The sequence below is a fragment of the Solanum dulcamara genome, chromosome 10 (genome assembly GCF_947179165.1).
Source record: "Solanum dulcamara chromosome 10, daSolDulc1.2, whole genome shotgun sequence".
NCBI classification, from domain to species: domain Eukaryota; kingdom Viridiplantae; phylum Streptophyta; class Magnoliopsida; order Solanales; family Solanaceae; genus Solanum; species Solanum dulcamara.
Genome location: NC_077246.1, coordinates 69,094,577 through 69,110,086, shown reverse-complemented (window position 1 = coordinate 69,110,086; position 15,510 = coordinate 69,094,577). Strand labels below are relative to the sequence as shown.

Below are 15,510 nucleotides of genomic sequence, written 5' to 3'. Positions count from 1 at the left end.
AAACTTTGTGAAAATGTCTAGATATATCCTCCGTTTGAAGTTTGGCTCATCCATGTCGTCATCGTCTAACTTTTCGAATATATATACCCCTGTAATCATTAGTTGCTTTGCTGGCAATAACTAACCCCTTTTTCTTCTTTTTTTTTAAAGGAAAAAGGGTCATATATGCCCCTAAACTTTATGAAATGTCTAGATATACCCTCCATTTGAAGTTTGGCCTATCCATGCCTTTGTCATCCAACTTTTTGAATATGTATATCCCTCTAAACGTTATGTGTTTTGTTGGAAATTTTAACTAACCTATTTCTTTTTTATTAAATGACATTTGGAATTGCCACATAACCCTTTATTTGCCACATGACTTTTTTTATTAAATTCACCCTTTTAATATCTCTCAATTATCCGACTCAAAAAACCCGTCCCTTTTAACCCAAAATCAAATCCCTAATTGTTGGTGCTTCTTTCCTCTTAATCGACTCATTTTTCACTAATTGAAGATGGTTATGTGGTAACGGAGGCAATCTTTGAATTAGGGTCGGATAGTAGATTTTCTTATGCTTTTCGGTTTCTTCAATTTGGGTATTTTGATTATTGATGGGTGGTTGTAATTGAAGCTTGTTTTACTGGGGGTTTGGTGGTGGAGGAGAAGTAACTGGTCCTCGCTGAAATCTAGCATGACCAGTTTTGTTTTTGTCAAGTAATGAAATGAACTTTTTGAATTTGTTTACAGCAGCATCAGCTACAACTTGATAATCTGCAGAAACAGAGGAATTAGGCAAAGAAGAAGATGAAGACAAATCTTCAGTGGACAAATGAAGAAGAGGATCCACAGTTAGGGCGTTGATTTTGGGTTAAAAGGGATGGGTTTTTTTTGGGTCGGATAATTGAGAGATATTAAAAGGGTGAATTTAATAAAAATGGCATGTGGCTCGGTAGGTTTGGAGTGATTGACTAGGTTATTTAATGTCATTTTTAAAACGGCAACGATGCCCGGAGAATGGAGGTCGAGCGTAATGATCCATCTATACAAAAACAAAGGGGATATCCAGAGTTGTAACAACTATAGAGGTATTAAGCTACTAAGCCATACTATGAAACTGTGGGAAAGAGTGGTAGAGATGAGGGTGAGGAGAGACGTGTCTATTTCAGAGAACCAGTTTGGATTTATGCCGGGACGCTCAACTACAGAAGCCATCCATCTTATGAGGAGACTGGTGGAGCAGCATCGGGAGAGGAAGAGGGACTTGCATATGGTATTCATCGACCTAGAAAAGGCTTATGATAAAGTCCCAAGAGAAATACTATGGACATGTTTGAAAGCTAAAGGTGTACCTGTGGCATACATTAGGGTGATCAAGGACATGTACGAGGGAGCCAAAACCAGGGTAAGGACAGTAGGAGGGGACTCAGAGCACTTTCCAGTGGTGATGGGGTTGCATCAAGGATCAGCTCTTAGCCCTTTTTTTATTTGCCTTGGTGATAGATGAATTGATGCGACAAATTCAAGATGCGGTGCCATGGTGTATGTTTTTCGCGGATGACATAGTCCTGATCGATGAGACTCGCCGCGGAGTTAACGCTAAGCTGGAGGATTGGAGACATACCTTGGAGTCTAAAGGGTTTAAGCTGAGTAGGACAAAGACAGAGTACTTAGAGTGCAAGTTCAATAAGACACCTTAGGAGGTTGGCGTTGAAGTTAGGCTTGGCGCTCATGCCATCCAAAAGAGAAGTAGTTGCAAGTATCTTGGGTCTATCATGCAAGGCAGCGGGGAGATTGACGATGATGTCACACATTGTATTGGGGCAGTGCGGATGAAATGAAGGCTCGCTTTCAGTGTGCTATGTGACAAGAAGGTGCCACCACAACTTAAGGGCAAGTTCTACAAAGTGGTGGTTAGACCGACTATGTTATATGGGGCAGAGTGTTGGCCAGTTAATGTATCTCACGTTCAAAAGATGAAAGTTGCTGAAATGAGAATATTTATATAGATGTGTGGGTATACTAGGAGCGACAAGATTAGAAATGAGGTTATTCGGGACAAGATAGGAGTGGCCTTGGTGGAAGACAAGATGCGGGAAATGCGACTGAGATGGTATGGACATGTGAAGAGGAGAGACACAGATGCCCCAGTGCGGAGGTGTGAGAGGCTGGCCATGGATGGTTACAAAAGAGGTAGGGGTAGGCCGAAGAAGTATTGGGGAGAGGTGATTAGACAGGACATGGCGCAGTTACAGCTTACGGAGGACATGACCTTAGATAGGAGGGTGTGGAGGACCCACATTAGGGTAGAAGGCTAGTTCATAGTCTCGTTATTCTTCTCTATTCATAGGCGTAGTAGTGCATTATGATCTCTTGCGCTTTGACTTCTAATTTCTGTTATTTCTGTTATTATTTATTACTTTCTATGCTTTGATTACTCTATTTTACCTGTGACGCTTTCATTATTTATTTAATCTTTATTTGTTATTTGTATTTATTTATTTGTATTTATTTATTTGTATTTATTTGTTATCTATTCGTTATTTGTTTGTTGTTTTTCTCATAAAGCTTTTAATTTTCTATTCTTATCTAACATTTTTTATGCATTTATGCTTTTACTGAGCCGAGAGTCTCCAGGAAACAGCCGTCCTACCTTGGTAGGATTAAGGTCTGCGTACATTCTACCCTCCCCAGACCCCATGTTGTGGGATTTCACTGGGTTGTTGTTGTTGTTGTTGGCATGTGGCAATTAATAGGTTACGTGGCAATTTCAAATGTTATTTTAATAAAAACAAAATAGGTTGGTCATCTCTAGCAAAATAAATAACATTTAGAGGGGTATACGTACATATTCAAAAAGTTGGACGGCAAGGACATGAATAGGCCAAACTTCAAATGGAGGGTATATCTAGACATTTTCGTAAACTTTAGAGGCATATATGATCATTTTTCCTTTTAAAAAAAAAGAAAAAGGGACTGATTATTTCTAGCAAAGAAACTAACGGTTACAGGGGTATATATATGCAAAAAATTGGACGATGAGGGCATGGATGAGCCAAGCTTCAAACGAAGGGCATATCTAGACATTTTCGCAAAGTTTAGGGGCATATATGACCCTTTTCCCTAAAAATTAAGATCTCCAAACTAGCAGGTATGCTTAAACTTGTATAATGTTGAGCAAGTAGAAACACGTCATAGGAGCATAATACACGTAGGACGCCATCTAGGATGCAAATTGCCACATAGGATGCGTGTGTCGTCTACTTGTTCAATTATATACAAGTTTAAGTACCTATTTATGCACACCCACAGTTGAAAAGTATAGATGACAGTAGAAATCAAAGGCATTTTCATGTATATGCCGTTGACAAATAAAATGCGTTTGAAGTTAAATTAGATTAAACTTTCTATTAATACATTATAATGAAGATTCTATTTAAATATTTATCCACATCAGATATTTACATAAAATCAAATTAACCATATGACACATTATGCATTGAGATTCAAATGATTGCCAGGATAATCACAATTAGTTGTCAAAACCACCACAAATTGTCATCAATCAACCAAATTAATAAACTAGCGCAAGATAAATATCAAATATGCACAATATGATAGTATTTTCAGTGAACTAAAATTTAAATAGTCTGACTCAAAAAAGGTCATTTGTGTAAATTTTCAAATCAAGAAGGCAAAATGCATAGATAGTCTCTTTAGAACAATTATGTTAATAGTAAGAAAATTTACAAAATATTTAAAAATTTAGCCGTCTCATATTAGTTATACTCTACCTAAATAATACATTTAGCTGTCTCATGTTAATATTTAAACTTTAAAAATAAAGGTAAAAGTTAATTTTTGACAATGCAAAACTTCAAACTTCAGATTCGAAGGTCTAAAAAAACAAGAAGAAGAAGGATTAGCTCCAATAAGAAGCAACTTAAAGTTTGCCATGTATGGTTGCACCAATCATTTGATAGCTAGTTAGAATTATGCAAAAAAAAAAAAATTTGTTATTCATATATTAGTTATACTCTACATAAATAGAACATAGATTCCTCCATAATGTATATATATATTTTAGTTATACGAGGCGATAAACAATTAACCAAACACCGTCCTTTGTTATTCATATATTAGTTATACTCTTCATGTTTGTATGTTGATTTTAATACATGAATGATTCACTTCCTTACTAGGAACCGAACGATTCCCTAAATAAATTACATGAGATGGTTATAGTTTAAATAGCCAATGTGTGGCTAACTGGTGCTTAATTAAGCCCAAAAGTTATAATGGGCTGCTTAAAATGGAGCCCATAATGGGAATAATCTTAAAACCCTAGCTATATAAAGCTTTGTTTCATCTTCCCTCATTTTCTAGGGTTTCTGGACGCCATTAAAGCAAAGGTGTTTTATACTGCAGCTCCTTCCTGCTCCGACTAAGTCGCCGACAATGGTAAATCCTTCTCTCCCTGTCTCTCTCTCTGCTGCTTCTGCTTATATGAGTTGCTAAGCTTGAGGTTTGAAGTGAGAAAATGTAAACAATTTTGGTTGTTAGTTCAAAACTACGCTCATTGTTATATAATGATTTGTTAATTCAAATCGTTAATTATATTCAGAATTAGTCGTTTATCAGAATGCTATAATGGTTACGACCAGCCACAACCGCCATGATAGAGCAGAATGTATTAGACAGATTTGGAGTGTTCGTGTAGTTGATTCCAACTAAGTTATGAGTTAGGCTTCGTTGATATAGCAACTAAGAAGAACAAAGAATATAAAAAAATTAAGAAACAAAATTTGAGAAGTGCCTATGTTCAATGAAGTGGTTTGAGGTTCAAATACCATTAGAGGGAAAAAACAAACACTAGGTGATTTCTTTCCATATGTTCTAACTTTGGTGGACATTGTTATCGGGTAGAGCTGTTGCTCGTGGTAGTATCCCGTGTAATTAGTCGAGGCCAGTACAAACTGCCCTTTTACCTGTTTTATGAAGAAAAAAATGTGAAGTTGCTAATTTATATGGGATCTCACACCATAAACAATATGTTTGGAAGGTTGGAAGATGAGAGTAAGAGAAATAGTGATATGTTTTGAAAAAAAAGGGAATTAGAAAAGTTAGCTTAGTTTGAGTGTAATTAGTACTATCTCTGACCTCACTTTTGAGAATTGAAGAGTATTGCACTCCATTGATTATGCCCAATTTCATTCTGTCCAAGTAATTCTTGGCTAGATAAACGTGTCATTACACACAATTACACAAATCCAATTCCTAGGGGTTTTTCCAAATATGCTCTAAAGAAAGAAAGTAAAGCCAATGCCTGGATTTACTTTGGGCCTAATTATTTCCCAGTCTTACTCAATTTAGAGTGAACAAATGTCCAGGATCACGTACTTTTTGGGGGGAAAAGTTAAGTATCATGGATTACATACAAACATGAAGAGTTAGAGAACAAATGTCCAGGATCACATACTGATTGGGAAAAAAAGTTAAGTATCATGGATTACATACAAACATGAAGAGTTAGAGCTGCTCTGGGTAGCACCTGCAACAATGTAGCTTTTATGAAGGAATTTTAGTATAGAACTATGATATTGTGCCATGGCCTTGCCGTGGTGCATGTATGGAGGATGATTAATTTCATTGAATGCATGATTTCTGGTTTGCATGTTTGTTTCTTCTATAATGTGATTTGAATGTTCTCTTCTAGTAGAAATGTAATTCTATCATCTGAGTCTTGGACGAGCATTCAGATGTTCGCTGTAAAATTTGGTGAAACTATTTCTTTATCTTAAGTGTAAACATGACTCAGATGTGGATTCAATTTGGTGCATTGATTGGCTGCATTTTCCTTGTAGGTAGAAGTTCTCACGTGTCTGATATTTATGATGTTTAGCCTGCAATTTCACAGACTGATTTGTCACACGCCCTCAGTTGATTGATATTTTTCAGCAACTTAGTTCTGAATTGTGATAAAAGTGCTTGATGTGTATGGATTTGTTTTGGGAGTTCAACTTTAATCAACGTGATGCAGTTTTGAGATTTATTTGTTCCTTATCTCATTATGTTTAGTAAAGGAATCTACCCACTTTTGTAACATGTTGCATCCTTTTGATGCTGTTGGTATTAAAATTCTATGTATTGAATCTGAGAAAGAATTGTGATATCTACATATCATTTAATAATGCAAGGCAGGCTCTCTATTACTCTTTCCTGAGAAGTCAGCTCTCTATTAGTTATGCCGTCATGGGTATCTTGATTTCATATCTTATAATAATCGTCAAGGGTATCTTGATTTTTTAGTATCTTATAATAATAATGAATGCTATCAACTTCAGAATTCAGCCTACCTCTGCATACTCTAGCTCGCAGTTCCTTGTTCCTGGATCCTCTAATCAAATATGTTCATTTCTGTTATGGTGTTCATGTATTTGGCTTGTGGTATGCATATAAGGTAGTTACTATAAGATTTCCACATGGCTACCAGTATTGTAAGTGGTTAATCGATGTTGTGTAGGTTACAAGATTAATTTTTTTTAATTTGCAGGTGAATGTTCCAAAAACTAAGAAGACATACTGCAAGTCGAAGGAGTGCAAAAAGCACACTCTGCATAAAGTTACTCAGTACAAGAAAGGAAAAGATAGTCTTGCAGCTCAAGGGAAACGTCGTTATGATCGCAAGCAGTCTGGTTATGGTGGGCAGACGAAACCTGTCTTCCACAAGAAGGTATAATAGACTTCACATTAAAATCAGTTAGAATCTAACCCTGGTCAATAATCTTTTTCTCCCCCTTGGTATTCATCTCATAAATCAACGTTCTTCCGATACTAGGCCAAAACTACCAAGAAGATTGTGCTAAGGTTGCAATGCCAGGGTTGCAAACATGTGTCCCAACACCCAATCAAGGTTTGTTTATGGCTCTCAATCTTTCATTTCATCATTGTATTTGCCAAATACTGGATATCAAAACATTGCTACTGACCTTGCAGAGGTGCAAGCACTTCGAAATTGGTGGAGATAAAAAGGGAAAGGGAACTTCTCTCTTTTAAGTGGCGAATTCAGGGAGATGGTGTCGTTTAATCTTTGTTTCATTTTGTTCTTTTTTTCCATGTAGCTCAACATCGTTTCTTTTGCTTGATGAACAACTCAAGTCTGTCGTAAAATACATTATTTCGAGTTTTAAATTAACATCTCAGCTATTTTTCTCCTATGCATCTCTTTCAATCACCATTTGGGATGAATTATTTTTTGGATATTCGAAACGTTGAAACTTTTATTATACTTGGGCCTTTTAACCACTAAACCAACCTAGTTGTGGTTTTAGTAAAAACTAGTACTTGTAGAGTAAGGAAATACTCTCAATTTTGGGTTGTGTACTAGCTCACGTTCACTTTACCTTGAACTTGTATAGGAATAGAGAATTATGAATGTTTGTTTGAGTGTTCATTTCTTTTGTTTAAGATGGAGAAGCCCAACTTTAAGCTCAAATTGAAATTCAAAAATAAGCCAATCGATTATTATAAAGGAAAGAAAACTTCAACTATTTTTTCATCTTCAAATACAACTTTCAAATAAATAGTACCATCTTTCAAATATAACAAAACTAGTGATTTTTATTTTTCATTTATCAACCAATTAATGTCCAAATAATGTCTACGAAATAATTCCCCAGAGCAACCAACAAACACTTGGGACAACTTACTAATATTAAGCAGTTGAGTAAAGAATAGTTTTTACTTTCTCGGCAACTATTCTACCTCTTTTTTCCTATGATAATCAAGGAAAGAATCAATGATAAAAAGGCCAGTCCAATGTACTAAACTCTTACACAAAGTACAGAAAAGGTTGGACCACGAAGGTCTATTTGTACACAGTCTTACCTTACATTTCTGCAAGAGGTTGTTATCTGAAATTCGAACCTGTGACTTTCTGATCACATGACAACAACTTTATTAACGCCAAGGCTCTCTTCAAAGAAAAGAATCATTGATTCAACAACAAAATGAAAATCAGTAAACTTAAAGACAAAAACTTACTCAAGCAAAGTGCTAAGAATTTTCAGATATATCCAAGACTACTTGTACCAAAATTAGTCCAAAAAGTTACTGAAGGGGATCAACTGAGCTAAGAACATCACCTTTGGGCATAAAGTCGATATTCTTTCTATCTAAAAATACCTTAAATCATTCCAGCTAGTAAACTCACTAAACCAAAGTAATGAGCTAATCACGTCATCAAAACAAAACACAAGAAAGTAAATCGATAAATGGAGAACTAGCTAGCAATGGTAATGTTAACGAAGACAACGATGGAGTCGCTCTAACTTGGGCCTTTTTCTTTGGTTTCATTTGCAATAGCATCAGTTACTAAAGCCATTGGTCTTTCATTTATAACCTCGTCGATTATTCCAAACTCCTTGGCCTCTTCAGGTGTCATGAAATAATCCCTATCCATATTCTTCTGAACTATGTCAAGTGGTTGTCCAGTATGCTTTGCATATAACTCATTCAGAGTATCCCACACCCGGACAATCTGTTTTGTGTGGATTGTCAAGTCTTTAGCCTGCCCGCTATATCCACCGGAAGGCTGATGAATCATGATTGAAGCATTAGGGAGAGATCGTCTCTCACCCTTTGAGCCAGCAGCTAAGAGAAGGGATCCCATTGAAGCTGCTTGACCTAGACATATAGTATTGATTGGAGACCGAATATACTGCATTGTGTCATAGATCGCAAGGCCTAGTCAAGGCAAAAAGGAAAAAAGAAAAAAAGAATCAGCGTTGAGAAATCAACTAGACAAAGAACAACTAAACCTCGAATTCTATATAAGCTAAAAGTTCATTGCAGCCCCAATGCCAGACAATTTCGTTCAAGCTTTAATCACAGAACTAGAAGTATCAGCACAATAATCTCACCAAAATAGAAGTACTCGTCGAGCTATAACCACATGCAGAACCACGTATATTATCAACCAACCTTGCATATATGATATGATTGACTAGTCAAACAGAAGAAGAAAAGGTAATCTTCAGGTCGTTATTAGAACAAGTTGGACAAGTTCCGAATATCCCATATTCTGCATGTTTTATCCTGGTTCCCAGTTGCAAACGTTAGGCCATCAGGATGCCACGTTGATGCCAATGAGTAGTCCACATGTCCACACAAAGGAGAAACAACCTTTCCATTCCCGAAGTCAACCAAAAAACCTATCGCGATCAACAAGCAAAAAACAAGCACCCTAAATTTTCGCCCCAAGATCCTTTAGTTGGAGCATAACATGTCCCATCAACAAGGAGATGATGTTGATTACGTAGCAGATGAATATGAAATGGAAGAACTAGATAATTTTATTGATGAGTTCCAAGGAGTAGACTTGGCTGGCTTGGTTCGGATGTAGATGAGTTGCAAGACATAGACTTGGATGACTTTGATTTGGATGTAGATGAGTTCCTACGCGTAGACTTAGGTGGCTTTGATTCTGATGTAGATGAGTATGACTACATGAATACAAGAATGCAAGATATTTCGGCTGCTAAGGTAAAGAGTGGCAAAGATATTCAAGGGAACCCTGGGAAAGGGTTGTCATAACCAGGGAGACAACTATTTTCTGAAAATCAAAACAAAAGTTAGGGTGAAATTATAATTTTGTATTAGAAAGTCCACAATCAGAAGATGTTTTAAAGATATTTACAAGTCAACATCACAGTTGAATGTGCAATGAACTCAAGAAGTCTATTATAGCCTTTATATCGTTTGCAATAGTCATGTTACACCAAAAGACAGTAAGGAGATACACTTGTACTTAATAATAATTAAAGATTCAAACTTGCTCTAAAAATATTTGTGCATTCCTTTCCTTCCAAATAGTCCACCATAATTTAGGCATATTTTTATAACTACATTTTTAGATATTTGAATGATTTTTAGCCGAATCCCCACACCCGTATCCATACCTAGTACCGTACCCCTGAATCTTAAAATTTGATCATGAAGAATCTGACCTAGATCCGCACTCGTATCGGACACCCGCACCCACGTCCGAGCAACTTAGGTTACCGGAGTGGTTTGAATTAGCACTTCCCAATCGTATCTCTCCTGAGCTGTGGCATTAGTTTGAAAAAAAAATCTTAAAGAAGTAAATCCACTTCTCTGCAACAGGGCAGTCTATGCATTTCAGCTAGCTTTACCGTCTCCTACTATCCAATGACACTTTCTTTTGTTTGAAAAAGGACAATATTTGGCCAAGGTATTCCAAGTTCCTAACTAGTCATTATAGTCAGACCCAAGACATTTCACTATCCGTTAAGATCTGCTCCAGACCATGTATACTGAAAGTCAGAAAGTTATCGCAGGCTCTGTAATTAATAGGCAAATTGAATATCCTAAATCAGTCTCAAAATCATAATGCTGAGTACACATTGGAATCAAATCATAGATGACATTGGGTATAGCATTTTACTACCTTAGTGTCAGCAGGTATGCCTTACACAGATGAGAAATGAACTCAAGATTGCAAAAAAGATCAAAAAGCTATTATCTTTCTCCAGTATCACCCAAAACAAGCAATTGCTCTTTCTTGATACACCAGAGTTATAAGAGCATAATTAAGACCCAAATATGCAGGTTAAATTATAACTCTTAAGGAATTCATTATCTTGATCTCATGTTATCAATTTGAAGCCCTACAAATAATATGAAAGCAATTTGAAGCAAATCATAATTAATTAAAAAAATGATATTTAGGGAAGACAGATAAATAGTAAAGGCTTTACTGCATGATGATTTACATGAATAAACTATGCCTCAATCCCAAATTAGGTGAATTCAGAAATATGAATCTTCTCCATCCATTCCGTTCAATCAGATCCATTTTATTCCAACTAAACAATTTCTTCATTCAAGGAAAATTAGGAGCTTTCTGAATCCTACACTTTTCCCTACAAAAACATACAAAAAGACCTAGTGACCCTAGACCTAATGTAAGTATGGTTACTAAATCTCAGCCTGCCTGTGTGGAAGTGAAGCTTTGTGTCATCAAAATATTTCACTTCTCTCTGTAAAGATTATTTGCTTCTGAGGAGATGCAAAAACCTGAACTCTACAAAACTACATTCAATTGTTTTATCCTAAATACAACCAACAACAAGATAAATTCAAATCTTGAGATTGAATAATAAATATATAATCCCATTTCCAGTTTAATCTAAATCCCTATTTCATTTCACTCCTCTCTGTAAAGATGAGTCCAGCAACATTGAACCCCTCTATCCAAATCCCTACTCAAAATGGTGCCTTAGAGAGAATCCGAAGTTAGTTGCTTGCGGAAGTAGGGCGAAAAAGAGCAAAAACCGTAGCATTCACAAAAAAAAAAGTGTAAGCAGAAGGAAAGGCGCAAACGGTTAGCAACTCCACGAGGAGTGATCCCTCTCTTATTTTCCCCCCATTTTAAGATAAGAAAGGAAAAAATATACCCGTCAACATTGTTATTTGCCTCTGAGGAGATGCAAAAGACTGACACTCTACAAAACTACAATCAATTGTCTTATCCCAAAGACAACCAACAACAAGATGATAAAAATCGAATCTTGAGATTGAATAATGAATATCCATTCTCATTTCCAGTTTTAAGCTAAATCCCTATGCTGCTCGGACTCTCCAAAAATGCAGCCGTACCCATGTCGGATCCTCCAAAAATGCACTACTTTTGGAGGATCCAACATGCACCCAGTAACATTTATGAAGAGTCCGAGCAACATAGCTAAAATCTAATTTCATTTCACTTCTCTCTGCAAAACTTATCTTCCCTCTGAGGAGATGCAAAAACTAAAACTCCACAAAAACTACATTAAATCATTTTATCCCAAAGACAACCAACAACAAGAAGATAAAAATCAAATCTTGAGACTGAATAATGAATATCTAATCTCATTTCCAGTTTAAGCTAAACCCCAATTTCATTTCCATAATCACAAAGCTTATCAAAAAGCAAAACTAATCCAAAATTCACAAAATCCCCAAATCAAAAAAAAAGAAGCAACAATCCCCAAATATCTAATTTCTCTTCCAAATTAAGCTAAATCCCAACTTCATTTCCACAACCACAAACCTTATAAAAGCAAAAAATTTACAACCCCAAATCAAGAAAATCAACAATTCTGAAAACACTAACCAGCAGTAACGGCGCCACCAGGAGAATTAAGATACATGTGAATAGGCTTAGAGGGGTTCTCAGATTCAAGATAAAGAAGCTGAGCAACAACAACATGAGAAGTAGCATCATCAATTGGGCCATTAATACATATGATTCTCTCCTTTAAGAGCCTTGAGAAAATGTCATAAGCCCTTTCTCCTCTTGAAGAATGTTCAATCACCATTGGTATTAACCCATAAAATCTCTTACTATTCAAAGGGGTTCCATTGATTCTTCGATTCCATAGTTTGTGAACGATTTGGGTTCGCATTGTTGAATGAATCTTGGATGCAGAGTGCAGGAAAGTGAAGTTTGAGGAGAAAAGGAATAAAAATGTATTTATTTTGGTATGAGGGCAAAGAGCTAAATTTGTTCATAATAATTATGAGAAAATAATTAAATTATTTCAAAATCGAATCGAAATCAACAATTCGAATCAATTTTTTATTATTGGTTCATCAATTTCAGTAACCATTTTAATTATGTTTTCTATATCGGATTGTTAATCAATAACTTGATAGTAAATTAATAAATTATGTTTATATAATTCGATATATAGAGTCTTTGACTTAAAGTTTAGTTTCATACTTTCAATTCTGGCTATCTCAAACTCTCGATTTTTATAAGGTGTCAGTGTTAGCTTTTAAGCAAGATGCAGCCGGTCAACTTATGAACATAGTTCATTTGGTTTGTCGTCTTGTTTATAAGTGATTTTCAATAAATATTTTGAGTGAAATCTTAACGATTAAATTGTTAATCGAATTGATAACGATCAATAATCGACAAACCAATATCTTGCTGACTCTATAACAGTTTAGCATATCAACAATATCAATAACCGATAAAACTGACCCGATTCGACATACAGACCTAGCTCAAACAAATAAGAAAACAATATTTAATAATTAATTTCTTTTAATATCAATAGTGCATTGCCCAAGTACTATACTAGTATATTAATATTATGTATTTTGGTGTAATATTTTGAGAGTTACTAATACAAAGTCCAAGAGTTGTTGATTAAAATCGTTTGAAAATGATTTTCACTCAAATACTTGTGATGGATGATAATGATAATTAATAGTTGGTACTGATTGTAAATAGTTGCTAGTGATGGTAAATGATATTTTCTCCGTCTCATACTAGATGGAGATCTTAATAAAAATATTTATCTGATATTACTTGATCACTTGCTAAATCAAGATAGAATTAATTAAAGTTTTTCTATTTTATTCCTACAATTAATATGTCCTTTTGAATGTAAACAATTCTCAATACTTTGTATACTGCATTGATATAAACAAAGGGTAAAATGATAAAATTTTCCAATGTATTAATAATTTCTTAATCACTATATAAAGTTATAAGTGCCTATCTAATATAGAACGGATGGAGTAATATCTAACTACGGTGATTGACAGCAATTGTGGTATGGCTACTGCATGTTGATAGTTGAAATGATGAAATATGAATAACATCCATAGTAATAGTTGATACTGATGGATGAAATGCATAGTTGGCAATGAAAGTGAATGAAATAATGTTTGAAATGTCATATTTCTAGAAATTATTGAATAAATAACATCTCAATGATATTAAAGTTTTGTTATAGACGGAATTATTAACGTCTATTTAGATATAGGGTTCATTTATTTTTGTTAAGATTAAAATATTTGAATTAAAATATAATACACATGTGAATATTAAGATCTTAATCAAAATTTAAATATTTAAATCTAAATATTAAGATAAAAATACTGAATAATTAAACAATATGTTTTGTCAATATTTGAATGTATGAAAATTATTTTTATTTAAAATCTAATTATATACTAAATTAATCCAATATTATATCAAATAAAATATTTTTAAATAAGTATATGATGGTGAAGATGATATGACTAGTGGTGATGGTGTTAGTGTTGATCGAGGACGGTGTTGTCTAACGATAATATTGTGGATATATGGTAGTTAGTGGTGATGGTGATGACTTTGTAATGAATGATAGTGATAACTAATAGTGATGGTGAATGATGATGATTGACGATATATAGTAGTGATCAATTGTGGTAATTGTCGGCTCATTGGTGACGATAATTGTTAATAGTGATTATAAGTAATGGTGAACGATTGGTTACATTATAGTGATTGAAAGCAATGGTGATTATAGCTAAGAATCGTAGTAGTCAATTATAATGGATAACGAATGATGGTGATTGTTAATAGTGGATGAGGACGCGATCGATGAATGAATGAAGTTTGTGCAATCAATGAATTATAAAATAAAATAAACATGCACATAGACCATATAGTAAAATCAAATTAAAAGCTCCTAAATGATGGCCGCCGGCTTTAATGACATTGTTAAGTAAGACCAAATTCATTAAATATATCTATTCATTGTGAATTAATAAAACTTTAAAATCTTTGTAATTAATTTAAATATTAAACTAAGTGTTAGTTCAGGTTAATTAAGCATTTAATTAGTTAGGGCTTTTAATTAAAGTGGTGCAAGAAAAAATGCTAATTATTGTTAAAACAGAGAAAATTGATATACTTTTTCTTATTTTTTTAGTTGCTTAGATTAATTCTGAAACCCCTCATTATTCTTCATTTGGAAGATTTGATTATCAATTTAGAGTGTTTGCGATAACTTGAAGTTCTATATTTATAACTATACGTATTATTTCAAACTATCATTTTCAATGCAATATGGGCTCGTTACAATTTTTCATGTAAATTTTTTGGGGAATCATGTTTTTTAGATAAATATTTTATTACTTATATATTTTGAATGAAAAAATTAAAAAATAAAATTATTTAGTGAATATATCAGTCATGTAATGTCAGTTTACACAATTAAAATCGATGCATCGAATGCTGATTCAATTGCATCAAAATTTAGAACATGACAAATTTGATGTATTCTATTTCTCAATTTTTTTGACTTGTTCCTATGAAACCAAGGTAGAAAAAATTAAAAAAATCAGTCATTCACAATCATTGATGAAGGATTCCTCGAAAATTAAGGATTAGTAATTCTTTTTAGAAATCGAATTGATTCAGTCTTATACACACGCGAGAAAGGTAATCAAAAAAGAAAGAAAATGTGTTCTTCTTTCTTTATCACTTAGGAGTCGTGTGAGAAAAAAGTCTCATGAATGGTTTACTCTGACTCTCCTATTCTAGTCGTTGCTTTTTTTTTTACTTCAAAAATAGCTGCTTCAACTTCAGCAATTCGAATTTTTAATAATTTTTTTATTTTTCATTAAACGAATAACATACCATCTTAGCCTGAGGGAATAAATCAACAGAGATATTCCAAAAAAAAAAA

At 34.2% G+C, this 15,510-nt stretch overlaps 2 protein-coding genes across 2 annotated transcripts; one reads left to right on the top strand and one right to left on the bottom strand.

The window, feature by feature from the left end:
• Positions 1-4,319: 4,319 nt before the first annotated feature.
• Positions 4,320-7,197, top strand: LOC129871688 (60S ribosomal protein L44). Its single transcript, XM_055946647.1, has 4 exons — positions 4,320-4,441; positions 6,534-6,713; positions 6,819-6,893; positions 6,977-7,197. The coding sequence occupies exons 1-4, from the start codon at positions 4,439-4,441 to the stop codon at positions 7,034-7,036; spliced, it is 318 nt and encodes a 105-aa protein (XP_055802622.1). The 5' UTR covers positions 4,320-4,438; the 3' UTR covers positions 7,037-7,197.
• An 826-nt stretch (positions 7,198-8,023) lies between these two features.
• On the bottom strand, positions 8,024-12,510 carry LOC129871523 (ATP-dependent Clp protease proteolytic subunit 2, mitochondrial-like). The gene is made up of 2 exons (XM_055946453.1): positions 12,156-12,510; positions 8,024-8,725 (listed from the first exon to the last, which is right to left on the bottom strand). The coding sequence occupies exons 1-2, from the start codon at positions 12,445-12,447 to the stop codon at positions 8,307-8,309; spliced, it is 711 nt and encodes a 236-aa protein (XP_055802428.1). The 5' UTR covers positions 12,448-12,510; the 3' UTR covers positions 8,024-8,306.
• Between the last annotated feature and the right edge of the window lie 3,000 nt (positions 12,511-15,510).